Raw genomic sequence first — 15,606 nt, 5'->3', positions numbered from 1 at the left:
AATATCCAGGTAGCTCATGGTGTTACCACAGGCTGTGTATATATAGAGACCTGGACTGAGATCTAGACCCAAAACTTTGAAGCTGAGGGACCCTGAATAACCTGTTTAATCTTCCTCGTTTTTTAGTCTCCCATCTTGAAAACAGAAGAGTTGAGTTGAGTTGGGTGGAAGCTTGAAAGAGAGCAAGAGGACTCCCCAGACTGAGTGTTTCTCAACCACAGCCTTACATGGTCTTCTCTCATCTTTGCCTTTAGTCTGCCCTCTTTTGCCCCACATTAGTTTTTTATTTTTTGAACAACTGAAATTGGACTTTGAGGGATATTTTCAAATATTGGTATTTATTCAAATACATTTATATAATTTTTATTCATCGTAAAAAATCAGTCTGAATATTTTCTTTTGGAAACATTCCATGTCCAAAAGCAAAGGTCAGTGGCTTTTAAAAACTATTTGTGTGGGCTGGGGTTGTGGCTCAGCAGTAGGGCACTCGCCTAGCACATGTGAGGCTCTGGATTCCATCCACAGTGCCACGTAAAAATAAATAAATAAAATAAAATCGTTGTGTCCAACTACTTCTAAAAAATAAATATTAAAAGAAAGTATTTATGTGTTTATTATTGGTGGTAGGGGTAGCCCTTGTAAGTGAATGGCCCCAAATACCACGGGTCCTCTGTCTTGGTGTAGGATTTGGGCTGTGTCTAAGTGGTTTTTCTGACTTTAGGTCCAAAGTCACAGCTTGCCTTGAGGTAATCACATAGTCTCTGCATTCATTTCAGATTTTTTGTGTATAAAATGTGGAAATAGTAATGTCTGCTTGGGGTAATTTAGCAAGGGAGACCAGATCTCAGGCCTGCTGGGTTGCTATAGAATAAAGCAAGTCAGTATCAAAGTCAGGAGCAGAGGCAGGGCCCCAGGGTTCTGTGAGAGCTGAGATCTAGTCCAATTTGAGACTTTGCAGCAACATCTTTTAGTGTAGCATAGGAGTGTGAGCAAACCCCTCTACCCGCCTTAGTTCTTATGTGTGCTCCTTCGCTGGCTCTAGGAACCCACTCAATGTGACAGCTTGATTGACAAGACAAAAGCATGAAAGTTAAATCTACACGTACACGGGGATCTTCACAAGAGAGCGAAGTCTGAAGAAATTCCCACAGCATGTTGCTTTTATACTTTTTAGACAAAGAACAATACATCTGTGATGACAGGACAAATAGATATGGGGCTCAAGCCCCATAAAATCTAGGGATATTACTAGGAGATGGCTGGGGGTAGAAGTCAGTGGAAGAGACGGGCTACGTTGGAGCTTTATTCAGGTTCGCTGCAGCCCCATTACCAGTCTGTTTTCCAGGATTGGTATGGAGAACATCCCTCCCCAAAAACTCTTTACAGCAGGCTGCATGTAGAGAAAGTCAGACCAAATGGCCCTTTTTGAGTTATAGTTCCTCATCTGATTTCAGCTGGAAAATATCAATGTGCCAATTCAGCATATTTTGCCTTAACTCTTAGTGGGATTGTCCCATGGATCCTCATATTGTCACATGATGTCTAGGCAGCCAAGAGTTACCATGAAGCAATGTCTTGCAGGGTCACCTGTTCTCATCACAGCTATCCCTGTGCCATGCATAGCTAAGTGTCTTGAGGTGTCTGTGATCTAAGACCTGAGGAGGAAAACTAATGTCTCATGTTTGTTCCATCTCTTTTTTCTCTGAACAGTTCTTTGAGTTCCAATTGTGTAACAAGCCTCTTGTTTGTGGTACCCTAATGAGTGAATCCCAGACACTACCCATGTTGGATGGAGGGTGTACTGAGAGAGCTATCTGCTAACAGGTGGTTAGGTGATGAGCTTCCTCTGAGGTATCCAAAGCACTTTGTGGGTTGTGATATTTGTGGTTAACCTCAGACACTGGGCTTCCCTGACTCACAACCAGCCTCATCTCTGAGATGTGAAGACAGCACCCACCTTTCCTTTCTCTGGAGATTGAAGTGAGGTAACACTGAGACTTATGGGGAAACTCACATGTCTTAAGGTTGTCCTGCAAGTCCCCAGCAGTGTGTGGTGCAAGATGGTGGGTCAGCCAGGGCTCAGGGTTCAATGTGCAGCTGTGAATTTCAGATTTGCCTTCGTTAGACCAGTATAACTAAGTCCTTTTAACCATGACCCAGACTTTCTTCTCTCACAATAAGTCTGTCACTGGAGTTGAGTGAATGCCAGTTGAGTGAATTCTAGTTATTTCTCTTGCTAACTGTGTGAGCTTACAGAGATTACCTAACCAGTCTGAGTCCCAGGTTTATCATCTGTAAAATTAATATAATAGTACATATTTCATAGAGTGTATATGAGGATTAAAGGAGATAGTTTGGATAGAGTGCCAGGCACATAGTGACTACTGTAATATCTGTCATTATCAGGACTGGATAAGAAATCCTAGAAAGGTCACTGAGAATCAGTAAATCAATATAAGGTTCCTCCCAGGCCATTTCTGTGGTTGGTTGTGCTGTGGTTGCAGTCATATGGATCCACCTAGAACACAGGGTGGTTGAGAGATAATGGAATGTCATATTTTCACTTGTGATGAGTAATGAAGGTACTTGATACTGAATATCACCATATTATGTTAAAATACGGGAATACTATATAGCCTTAAAAAGGAAGGGAATTCTGACATTTGCTGTCACATGGATGACCCTTGCGAATGTTATGCTGAGTGAAATAAACCAAACACAAACACACAAAAACCATATGATTCCACTTGTATGAGGTATTAAGAGTAGTCAAATGTATAGAACAGAAAGTATAAGCATGGTTACCTGGGGTGGAGGAGGAACAAGGAGGCATTATTTAATTATACAGAGTTTCAATTTTGCAAGATGAAAAGAGTTCTGGAGATGGTTTGTGAATATACTTAGCAGAAGTGAAGCGTACATTTGAAAACTGTTAAGATAGTAAATTTTAGGTGTATTTTAGCATAATTTAAAAAATAAAATTAAAAACTATTTATCAAGCAGGTACCTGTTGTATTCCTCATGACTAAAACACTCAGGGTCACTCTAGGTGAACTGGGCTGCACGAAATAATCACACAAGAGGCAGAGGTACCTTTTTCTTTGGGTCCTGTGACTGCTCCTCTGACCTTAAGGGTCTGCAGAGAGAGAGAGAGAGAGAGAGAGAGAGAGAGAGAGAGAGAGAGCTGACCCCTTTTATTGAGGAGAAGCCATTCAAATGAGGCAAGGGGTCAGGTTTCAGGGGCCTGAGTCTAGCTTCGTGATATCTGCTGTCAGCAAGTGACTGACATCTAGGAAGGCCACACCCAAGGGCAGAGCAAGAGAAGGGGACACACAAAGGGCGTTTCCATGGAATATTCTATCCCAAACAGGGCAAAGGGGGTAGTGTTACAAAAGAATAGGTGAGTGTAGCTCAACCCCATGGGTGACATTCTTACACCTGAAGACACACTTTCTACTTCCCAGGCTGGGACAGTGCCCAAGTCACCACAAAATGTAGTGGTTGGTCAGAGCCTCTTGCTTCAGAACTGGAAGGCGTGGGTCATTCAGCGTGGCTCCCCACATGTACTAAGTGTCAGGCATCGTACCAGGCACCAAGAGAGCCAATGTCAAAACCACCATAGTGCCTGTCTCCCATTACTGAATTTATAGACTGGCAGGGGAAACACATATTGAACAGGGACTTGACCTGGTCAGGAAGGACAGATGAGGCCAAGAGTAGAGGTGAGATATAGTAGAGAACACTCCAGAAAGAGAGAGCAGCATGTGCACAGGGCTCAGGGAGGGCCACAGGAAGGGTACTGTTTGTCTTTGAGCAGAATGGGCAACCACTGAGGTCTTTGGACAAAAAGTGGAGAGAGACAGGCAGAAGAGCAGGTTTGTGCTTTAACAGTCACTTGGGAGGGATGGTCTTTCTTACATGGTGAATCCTTTCAAACTCTCGACAGTTTTTCTTAACTGGGCCCTTGCAGTAGTTCCCATCCTGGTTTTTGCAAATCCCCGGCAAGAAGACCCAGGGAGACCCACATCCCTTCAGCTGAAATAGTCACAGATTATAATCCAGCTGACTAACTACTACCAATGTATTCCATCCTCCTACCCTGAAAAGCACGTCTCTGTAAGTGAACTGTCATAGAAAGAAAGACTTAAAAAAAAAAGAGAGTTAAAAAAAAGTATCAAAGATGATTGAATTCGACTATAATTGCAGCCTGGTGGTTCTCTTGGGCCGTTGAGAAGTGGATGAGTATAAAATACTTATAATTAATAAATCATTTCCTATAGCATTTTTTGCCTTCATTATAGCAAAATCAATAATTATGCTCTAATTAATATTTTAACATAATTTGTGTTCTTTTGACAGAAATACTGAGTTAGACTTCTCTTTCTGATAAGAGCTTATTGAATATAATTTGTATACTATAAAATTCATCTATTTTAAGTGTGTGGCTTGAGTCATTCTAGTCCTGAGATAGTTTCTCTTTCATTTGAACTTGAGGAAACTATCCTAATATAGGCACACCAGCCTGAACCTTTAAGAAAATTCTTAACACTTAGATTTGGAAATGAACCATGAGTAGCTCAAACTAGGTCATGAGATCTCATATGATTAATTTTACCTATCACAGAATATATTAGGAGATACTTTAATTCCATTGTATATCTCTCTATATGTACACTACAGCTTTTATGTATGTATGTATGTATGTATGTATGTATGTATGTATTGGGAGGAGGACTACTAGGGATGGAACCCAGGAGCACTAAAGCACTGAGTCCCATCCCCAGCCCTTTTTAATATGTTATTTACAGACAGGGTCTCACTAAATTGCTTAGGGCCTCACTAAGATGCTGAGGCTGGCTTTGAACTCATGATCCTCCTGCCTCAGCCCCTCAAGCCACTGAGATTACAGGCATATACCACCACACCCAGCTATGCTATAGCTTTTATCATCTTGCCAAGCAGTATCTCAATCTGATGTAAATGTTGAGCCTTGGCATCATTTTCTATATGTCATGACTGAACAGTTTAATATGATCAAATGTTCCTTGGCTGCTATGGAGTTTTGAGAACCTCCTGAGCTCCAGATTGGAACATGAAGAGAAGCAATTGTATAGACACTTGGCACGGCTGGGAAACCAGGCTTCACTGTGCAATGATCAAGTGTATTCATGAGTCTGAAAGGCAGGGACTGGCAAGTTAATTAGCCTTTTCTTTTCTCCAAGTGTTTCTGCTGTTCAAATCATTCCTGCAGGCTGCAGCAGCCTGACCGCCATCACTGTCAATATTAGCAGCAATGAAGCTCTCAAGTGTCCAAGGCTCTCTCACACAGTTATCTGTTGTTTCAAGGACTCAGGGCAAGGACTGAAGGGAGGCATTTCCTGGTGCCCAGGATGGTACTACCCTGCACCCTAGAACTGCATAAGCATTTGGCAGGTTCACTTCATTGACCTATCCACTGTGTTATGGACTCATACTCCCAGGAGATCCTTTTTCTTTCAGGTGTTGCTTTTGAAGTTAGCTAACTGTGTTTTTCACTTGTTTTGCCTTATAGGAACTGGTGAAAGTGGGAAAAGTACCTTTATCAAGCAAATGAGAATCATCCATGGGTCTGGATACAGCGATGAAGATAGAAAGGGGTTCACGAAGCTGGTTTACCAAAACATATTCACTGCCATGCAAGCCATGATCAGGGCCATGGACACCCTGAGGATACAGTACGTGTGTGAGCAGAACAAGGTAAAGTGCTGGGGGCTTTGGCTCTGTTTGTGAATGTACGCCATCCTGCTCTGGTGAGTGGATGTCTTTGAACAAAGGGATTCACCGAGTGCTTTAGTCAGATGCCAAAAGCAGCTCTTGAGCTCACATTTTTGAGATGGAGACGCTTGAGAGAAGTAAGGTGGACTTAATTCTGTTGTCTGAAGTTCTGTAGAAAATACCATTGATGATGCTTCTGAGATGCTTTGCAGTGTACAGTGATTCAGAAGGCTGAGCAGTTGTCAAGGTTGCTTATCTCAGGCAGCAGAGAAGGAAGGTGTACACATTTCCTTTTAATCCTTGAGACCTAGTTAATTTCTGCAGTGGAAAGTGGAGGAGATACTGGGTTTACAGTGGACAGCCTTTCAAGAATTTCCAGTCTTTGGAAATATTTTCACTAATACGCTGCCAACTACTCCAAGAAATCAATGGGGTTTGTTTATGTATGTTGGGAATTAGCTCTTCTTGGGAAAAAGAGAGAGTTTACCAGAGCAATGCCAATATCCCAGCTGGCGAAGTGCTGAAGTGCTCTCATGAAGTGGTGGTGTCCATCTGGCATTTGCTTTCCCGTGGCCACTGGTTGTAGAAAATACAAATCTGCTTAAGATCAGAGGAAGGTAATGAGGTGGGAGGGTGGGAGGAGAAGGAAAATAAAGTTTTATGTTGTATATTGGAATGCAAATCCATAGGAAAACAATACTGTGTCTGAGTTCATAAGAATCTAGACTAGAAATAAGAGGTTATTTTAAATAATCAATACCAAGGTATGAGATGATGTGATGAAGAGGAAAATTCTCTTTTTCAAATGGGTCTTTCACAGATCTATTTAAAAAGAATTTAGCAGCTATAAGCCAGAATTGCATGGACTTTATTTAGTATAACTTGACCATGAACTTGTGGACCCTGCATTTGTGTGTGTGTGTGTGTGTGTACATACACGTATACATGACAGAGTTTCAAAGCAATAAAAAAATTACATTTTTATTCCTTGGTGACTGGCTTACATAGGAAAACACAATACACACAAATGTTGGACATACCTTTACATTATCTCTGCAACTTTGCCTACCACCGTTTTCTTGCAGTCTAAAAATCTCTTAAAGGAAGGTGTCTTCCCTACAGTTTCTACCTTCAACAGTGCTGTGCCGAAAAGTATGTGAGGTGAATTGGGACAGGTTATATCTGGTGCCAAGGAATGCTAGAGGTGCACGTTAAGCCATGGGGGAGATTCTAGAAGTGTCTGGGATGATCCCTTTCTCCTTCGCTTTTGAGTACATGCATTTTCTTTTTGAAGGCGTATACTTCATCCTTATTCGCCTTCTATGATATCTTCTGAAAATCAGGCATTCCATGGGGATGAGGATTACTTCAGAGGAGAGTCATGGCAGGAATGACCTTCTGGTGACTTCAGTTCATCTGTTTACCCTGGTGTAAAATGTATTTTGCTGGCCAGTCAGAGTGGGGGGACTGGGTGAAGCCTGCAATCCAGGGGTAGGTTTGTAACTGAACTCTTGGGAAGAGAAGGCTGAGTGGGAGCCGGTTCTGCCCACCTCAGCTACATGTGTCTGTGAACCTGATGGGATTGGTGACCAAGGCCTCTGGGTTCCCGTCTGTTATGTTTTCCTCCACAGTCTTCTAGAGGTACCTTGAGTTTATATTTTAAACAAAAAGATGTTGTGGGGTTTGACTTTTCACTACTTTCCCTTTCTGTTGTTCTTCAATTCTTTCTCCTAAGGCCATCTCCAGTTTTCACTCATCTGCTTCAATGTCCTAGGGACACTGTCCTTGGCTGTCACAAAGGACCTCAAGCTGGGTGACTTAAAAAAGAAACATACCCCTCTCCCCAAGTTCAGGATACCACAGATCTAAAATCAAGGTTGGTTGGTTCCAAGGAGAGGCTCTGAGGAAGAACTGATCTCCTGCTTCTCTCCCAGGGTCCAGGGTCTGGTGGTTGCTGGGAATCTGTTGTTTTGTAGGCATGTCACCCTGGTCTCTGCTGCTGTCTTCACACAGCACCCTCCCCCGTGTCTCTGTGTTCATATGGTGTTGTCCTCTCTATGCCGATGTCCAAATTTCCCTCTTCTTATAAGGACATTAGTCATCGGATTAGGGCCCACATTAATCCAGCATGACCTCCTCTTAACTTGATTACATTTACAAAACGCTGCTTCTAAATAAGGTTACGTTGTTCTGAACTTCAGTGGGCCTGAACGTTAGAGCCAACGTTGTTCAACCCAGTATGCTCTGCCGTCCAGCTTCCAAGGTTCACATCCACCCTAAATGCAAAATACGGTCACTCCTTCCCAACATCCCTGAAGGTCTTAACCTATTCCAGCATCAACTTTGAGTCCCAAATAGAATCTAAATGTCAACTCAAAGAGCTTCAAGTTCCATTGTCTACATCAGGCGTGGGAGAGAATCTGGATATGATCCATACTTGGCAGGATTCCTCTCCATTCACCATCCATGAAACTGGGAAACCAGTCAGCTATACCTCCTGCCTACTCCCCTTCTGCTATATCTGGCTGGTTCCTTCTTCCTTTTTACTTCGAATATCTAGATTAGTGCTCCATAAACTTTCTCTTGCCCTTCAGACAGATGCCTAGGAAGAATCACATGCCGGAATGACTTAGAGAGAGGCAGAAAATTGAGTGGAAAGAACACTGGATTGGCTCTCAAAAAGCTGGGCTCTGCTCATGGCTCTCTGTGGGTCTAGGGCAGAAGTCAGCAAACTTTTCCTATAAAGGGGCAGAGATTCAATATTTTTGGCTTTGTGGGCTGTCCTGTCTGTCACAACTATTTAGCTCTGCTTTTGTAGCATAAAAGCAACCACAGGCAATATGTAGAATGTGAACACTAGAGCATGGCCGACTTGTAAACTCTATTTACAAGACATAAAACTAACCCAAACATACACAACACACACATACACACACACACACATACAATAGCAACACAAAGGCTATTCCCAACTCACTGACCAAATAGAAATTCATTCAAGCCACAATCAGATTGTCTATGGACTGTGGATTGTAGACCCTGGCCCTAGGGGGAGATGGAACACATTTTTCTATCCCTCAACTATTGAATGCAGATGACACGCACTGTGTCTACTTCATAAGCAGATCCAAGCAACAAGGAGTTCAATACAGAATAAATGGTACCCAAGAAATGTTAGGTTATGACTGGACAAGTTCAAAACCAAACATGCACTCATTATTTCTTCTAGTGCTTGTCTAGGCCAATTTCATCCATCTCTTCTCTGTTGTTTTTCTGTGGGGTATTATTGATTCTTATAATTTTCTCTGTGGGCTAGTGCTATGGTTTAGATATTAGGTGTCCCCCAAAGGCTCATATGTAAGGCAATGCCAGAAATGATTGGGTTATGAGAGCCTTAACCTAAAGTGCATTAATCCCCTGAACGGGATTAGCTGGATGGTAACTGTAGGCAGGGAGGGTGTGGCTGGAAGAGGAGGTCCCTGTGTCTTTGATGTATATATTTTGTTGGTGGTGAAGGGAGCACCTCTTCCTCTGCCTCGTGCTGGCCATGTCCTGAGATTGCTTTCTTGCACCACACCCTTCTGCCATGATATTAAGCCTCATGTGGAGCCCCAAGGAATGGAGTGGCTGTCTATGGATTGAGATCTCTGAGCCACCAAATAAACTTTTCCTGAAAATTGTTCTTGCCAGGTCTTTTAATCATAGCAGCAAAAAAAGCTGAATAAAACAGCAGATACCATGCTTAGGTCATAAAATAATAAAATGATTAACATTTTAGTATAGTCTATAATTAGTTTAAGAAATATGCTGTATGTTAGCTTCTTTACAACGTACTGCATAACTTGAGATAATTGATTAGTTAAGGTGGGGATAATACTGTAGGTGTAGCTTAGTGGTAGATTGCTTGCCTAGCCTGCACAAGGGGCTGGATTTGATCCCCACCCAACCCCACTCCCCAAAATATAGAGGAAAAGACGGATGAACAAAACCTTAATTAGGAAAAAAAAAAACCTTAATTAACTTTATTTTGCTCCACTGAAATGCTTCCCTTGATTCCTGTTGCTGAGTATTTATTTGGACCATCTGCTTTTTGGTGTGTGTGTGTGTGTGTTTCTCTATTTTTTTTTCATAGCTAGGAACACTTTCTTAAAAGTATATAGGAAAGGGCTGCAGTTGTAGCTCAGTGGTAGAGCACTTGCCTCACAAGTGTGAGGCGCTTGGTTTGATCCTATCACCACATAAAAACAAATAAGACATTGAGCCCATACACAACTAAAAAAGGTGTTTTAAAAAAAAGGAGTGTGCTGGGGCTATAGCTCAGTGGCAGAGCACTTGCCTACACGTGTGAGGCACTGGGTTCGATCCTCAGCACCACATAAAAATAAATAAATAAAATAAAGATATTATGTCCATCTACAACTAAAAAAATAAATATTAAAAAAGGATATAGGAAAGAAAAGTTATTTTCAGGGTTTTATTGTAAGTAGTAATGAGATTATTATTACTATTGAAATCTTTGTTTATTATTTGAATGATTTCTTTTTTTTTATTGGTTGTTCAAAACATTACAAAGCTCTTGACATATCATATTTGATACATTAGATTCAAGTTGGTTATGAACTCCCAATTTTACCCCAAATACAGCTTGCAGAATCACATCGGTTACACATCCACATTTTTACATAATGCCCTATTAGTAACTGTTGTATTCTGCTACCTTTCCTATCCTCTACTATCCCCCCTCCCCTTCCCTCCCATCTTCTCTCTCTACCCCATCTGCTGTAATTCATTTCTCTCCTTGTTTATTTTCCCATTCCCCTCACAACCTCTTATATGTAATTTTGTATAACAATGAGGGTCTCCCTCCATTACCATACAATTTCCCTTTTCTCTCTCTTTCCCTCCCACCTCATGTCTCTGTTTAATGTTAATCTTTTCTTCCTGCTCTTCCTCCCTGGCTCTGTTCTTAGTTGCTCTCATTATATCAAAGAAGACATTTGGTATTTGTTTTTTAGGGATTGGCTAGCTTCACTAAGCATAATCTGCTCTAGTGCCATCCATTTCCCTGCAAATTCCATGATTTTGTCATTTTTTAGTGCTGCATAATACTCCATGGTGTATAAATGCCACATTTTTTTTTTATCCATTCATCTATTGAAGGGCATCTGGTTGGTTCCACAGTCTAGCAATTGTGAATTGTGCTGCTATGAACATCGATGTGGCAGTATCCCTGTAGTATGCTCTTTTAAGGTCTTCAGGGAATAGTCCGAGAAGGGGAATAGCTGGGTCAAATGGTGGTTCCATTCCCAGCTTTCCCAGAAATCTCCATACTGCTTTCCAAATTGACCGCACCAATCTGCAGTCCCACCAGCAATGTACAAGAGTAGCCTTTTCGCCACATCCTCGCCAGCACTTGTTGTTGTTTGACTTCATAATGGCTGCCAATCTTACTGGAGTGAGATGGTATCTTAGGGTGGTTTTGATTTGCATTTCTCTGACTGCTAGAGATGGTGAGCATTTTTTCATGTACTTCTTGATTGATTGTATGTCCTCCTCTGAGAAGTGTCTGTCTGTTCAGGTCCTTGGCCCATTTGTTGATTGGGTTATTTGTTATCTTATTGTCTAATTTTTTGAGTTCTTTGTATACTCTGGATATTAGGGCTCTATCTGAAGTGTGAGGAGTAAAAATTTGTTCCCAGGATGTAGGCTCCCTATTTACCTCTCTTATTGTTTCTTTTGCTGAGAAAAAACTTTTCAGTTTAAGTAAGTCCCATTTGTTGATTCTTGTTATTAACTCTTGTGCTGTGGGTGTGCTATTAAGGAATTTGGAGCCCAACCCCACAATATGTAGATCGGAGCCAACTTTTTATCTATCAGACGCAGAGTCTCTGATTTGATATCTAGCTCCTTGATCCACTTGGAGTTAACTTTTGTGCATGGTGAGAGGAGGGGATTCAGTTTCATTTTGTTGCATATGAATTTCCAGTTTTCCCAACACCATTTGTTGAAGATGCTATCCTTCCTCCATTGCAAGCTTTTAGCTCCTTTATCAAATATAAGATAGTTGTAGCTTTGTGGATTAGTCTCTGTGTCCTCTATTCTGTACCATTGGTCCACCCGCCTGTTTTGGTACCAGTACCATGCTGTTTTTGTTACTATTGCTCTGTAATATAGTTTGAAATCTGGTATCGCTCTACCGCCTGATTCACACTTCCTGCTTAGAATTGCTTTTGCTATTCTGGGTCTTTTATTTTTCCATATGAATTTCATGATTGCTTTCTCTGTTTCTACAAGAAATGCTGTTGGGATTTTGATTGGCATTGCATTAAACCTATAAAGAACTTTTGGTAATATCGCCATTTTGATGATGTTAGTTCTGCATATCCATGAACAGGGTATATTTTTCCATATTCTAAGATCTTCTTCTACTTCTCTTTTTAAGGTTCTGTAGTTTTCATTGTATAGATCTTTCACCTCTTTTGTTAGGTTGATTCCCAAGTATTTTTTTTTTTTGAGGATATTGTGAATGGAGTGTTTTTCCTCATTTCCGTTTCAGAAGATTTGTCGCTGATATACAGGAATGCCTTTGATTTATGCGTGTTGATTTTATATCCTGCCACTTTGCTGAATTCATTTATTAGTTCTAGTATTTTTTTGTAGACCCTTTTGGGTCTTCTAGGTATAGAATCATGTTTCCGCAAATAGTGATAATTTAAGTTCTTCTTTTCCTATTTTAATGCCTTTAATTTCTTTCGTCTGTCTAATTGCTCTGGCCAGTGTTTCGAGAACTATATTGAATAGAAGTGGTGATAGAGGGCATCCCTGTCTTGTTCCAGATTTTAGAGGGAATGCCTTCAATTTTTCTCCATACAGAATGATGCTAGCCTGAGGCTTAGCATAGATAGCTTTTACTGTGTCGAGGTAAGTTCCTGTTATCCCTAGTTTTTCTAATGTTTTGAACATAAAGGGATGCTGTACTTTGTCGAAGGCTTTTTCTGCGTCTATCGAGATGATCATATGGTTCTTATCTTTAAGTCTATTGATGTGGTGTATAACATTTATTGATTTCCGTATATTGAACCATCCTTGCATCCCAGGTATGAATCCTACTTGATCATGGTGCACAATTTTTTTGATGTGCCTTTGTATCCGATTCGCCAGAATTTTATTGAGGAATTGTGCATCTAGGTTCATCAGAGATATTGGTCTGTAGTTTTCTTTCTTTGAGGTGTCTTTGTCTGGTTTCGGAATCAGGGTGATGTTGGCCTCATAGAATGAATTTGGCAGAGCTCCCTCTTTTTCTATTTCCTGAAATAACTTGAAAAGTATTGGTAATAATTCTTCTTTAAAGGTTTTGTAAAACTCCGCTGTATACCCATTTGGTCCTGGGCTTTTCTTGGTTGGTAGTCTTTTGATTGCTTCTTCTATTTCATCCATTGTTATAGGTCTGTTTAAGTTGTGAGTATCCTCCTGACTCAGTCTGGGCAAATCATATGACTTAAGAAATTTATCGATGTCTTCACTATCTTCTATTTTATTGGAATATAGGTTTTCAAAATAATTTCTAATTGTCTTCTGTATTTCTGTAGCATCTGTTGTGATATTGCCTTTTTCATCCCGTATGTTAGCAATTTGAGTTCTCTCTCTTCTTCTCTTCGTTAGCATGGCTAAGGGTCTGTCGATCTTATTTATTTTTTTCGAAGAACCAACTTTTAGTTTTGTTAATTTTTTCAATAGTTTCTTTTGTTTCAATTTCATTGATTTCCGCTCTGATTTTAATTATTTCTTGCCTTCTGCTACATTTGCTGTTGTTTTGCTCTTCCTTTTCTAGGGCTTTGAGATGAAGTGTGAGCTCATTTATTTGTTGGTTTTTCCTTTTTTTGAGGAATGACCTCCAGGCGATGAATTTCCCTCTTAAAACTTCTTTGATTGTGTCCCATAGATTCCGATATGTTGTGTCTGTATTTTCATTTATCTCTAAGAATTTTTTGATTTCCTCCTTTATGTCTTCTGTAACCCATTGATCATTCAGTAACATATTGTTCATTTTCCATGTGATGTAGGATTTTTCCTTCCTTCTTTTATCATTGATTTCCAGTTTCATTCCATTATGATCAGATAAAATGCATGGTATTATCTCCACCCCTTTATATTTACTGAGGGTTGCCCTATGGCATAATATATGGTCTGTTTTTGAGAAGGATCTATCTACTGCTGAGAAAAAAGTATATCCAATTGATGATGGTTGATATATTCTATATATGTCAGTTAAGTCTAGGTTATTGATTGTGATATTGAGTTCTATAGTTTCTTTATTCAACTTTTGTTTGGAGGATCTGTCCAATGGTGAGAGAGGTGTATTGAAGTCACCCATAATTATTGTGTTGTGGTCTATTTGATTCTTGAACTTGAGGAGAATTTGTTTTATGAACATCGCAGCACCATTATTTGGTGCATAAATATTGATAATTGTTATGTCTTGCTGGTGAATGGTTCCGTTTAACAGTATATAATGTCCTTCCTTATCCCTTTTGATTAACTTAGTCTTGAAGTCGATTTTATTTGATATGAGGATGGCCACTCCTGCTTGCTTACGAGGACCGTGTGCGTGGTATATTTTTTCCCAACCTTTCACCTTCAGCCTGTGTATGTCTTTTCCAATCAGATGTGTCTCCTGGAGGCAGCATATTGTTAGATTTGTTTTTTTAATCCATGTTACCAGCCTATGTCGCTTTATTGGAGAGTTTAAGCCATTAACGTTTAGAGTTACTATTGATATATGGTTTGTACTTCCAGCCATGTTTGATTATTTATCTTCTTTTTTTAAAAAAAAATTAGTTTGTTTCTCCATGATTAGCTTTTCCCCCGCCCTCTGTCTTTACAGAGGCACTTCCCACTGATGGTTTTGGTTATTGTTTTTCATTTCTTCCTCGTGTAGTGTTTTGCTCAAGATGCTTTGCAATGCTGGTTTTCTGGCTGCAAATTCTTTTAGCTTTTGTTTATCATGAAAGATTTTTATTTCGTTGTCGTACCTGAAGCTTAATTTTGCTGGATACAGAATTCATGGTTGGCATCCATTGTCTTTCAGTGTTTGAAATACGTTGTTCCAGGATCTTCTCGCTTTCAGCGTCTGTGATGAAAAAAACATTGTTAACCTTATTGGTTTACCCCTGAATGTAATCTGCCTCCTTTCTCTTGTAGCTTTTAATATTTTCTCTTTGTTCTGTATATTGGATATCTTCATAACAATGTGTCTTGGCGTTGGTCCACTGTGATTTTGTGTGCTCGGTGTCCTGTATGCATCTACAATTTGTATATCCGTTTCCTTTTTTATTTCTGGAAAGTTTTCTGTAATTATTTCATTCAGCAGGTTACTCATTCCCTTGGTTTGAATCTCTGTACCTTCCTCTATCCCGATGACTCGTAAGTTTGGTTTTTTTATATTATCCCATATCTCTTGGATGTTTTTCTCGTGATATTTTACCAGCCTTTCTGAGGTGGCTAGACTCTTTTCAAGATGATATATTTTGTCTTCATTATCTGACGTTCTGGCTTCTACTTGCTCCATTCTGTTAGTGATACTCTTAATTGAGTTTTTAATTTGGTTTATCGTTTCCTTCATTTCTAGAATTATTGTTTGATTTTTTTTATACTCTCTATCTCCTGATAAAGATGCTTAACTTCTTCTTTTATCTGTTTATGTAATTCAATTTCAATGTGTTCTTTCACTGTTTGGATTTGCTGTCTCATATCCTCTTTAAGGTTCCATTCCATCTGTCTAAGGTATTCCTTGATCTTTATATGACCATTTTTCTGATGACTCTAGATCCTCCTGAATATTTAGGCTGTCCT

The 15,606-nt window shown here is 40.0% G+C and overlaps 1 protein-coding gene across 1 annotated transcript in view; it reads left to right on the top strand.

The window, feature by feature from the left end:
• LOC124103227 (guanine nucleotide-binding protein subunit alpha-14) overlaps positions 1-15,606 on the top strand; it is a gene marked incomplete at its 3' end in the record, with an annotated part of 216,144 nt that overhangs the window by 106,373 nt on the left and 94,165 nt on the right. Inside the window, 1 exon segment of the mRNA XM_046459733.2 lies at positions 5,552-5,736. Within this exon segment, the coding sequence (XP_046315689.1) occupies positions 5,552-5,736 (185 nt within the window).

The sequence above is a fragment of the Marmota monax genome, unplaced genomic scaffold (assembly GCF_021218885.2).
Source record: "Marmota monax isolate L192 unplaced genomic scaffold, Marmota_monax_Labrador192_F-V1.1 WCK01_AAM20220418_F8-fsc00172, whole genome shotgun sequence".
NCBI lineage: Eukaryota > Metazoa > Chordata > Mammalia > Rodentia > Sciuridae > Marmota > Marmota monax.
The sequence above is the reverse complement of the archived record's forward strand: the minus strand, read 5'-3'. Positions and strand labels throughout refer to the sequence as shown.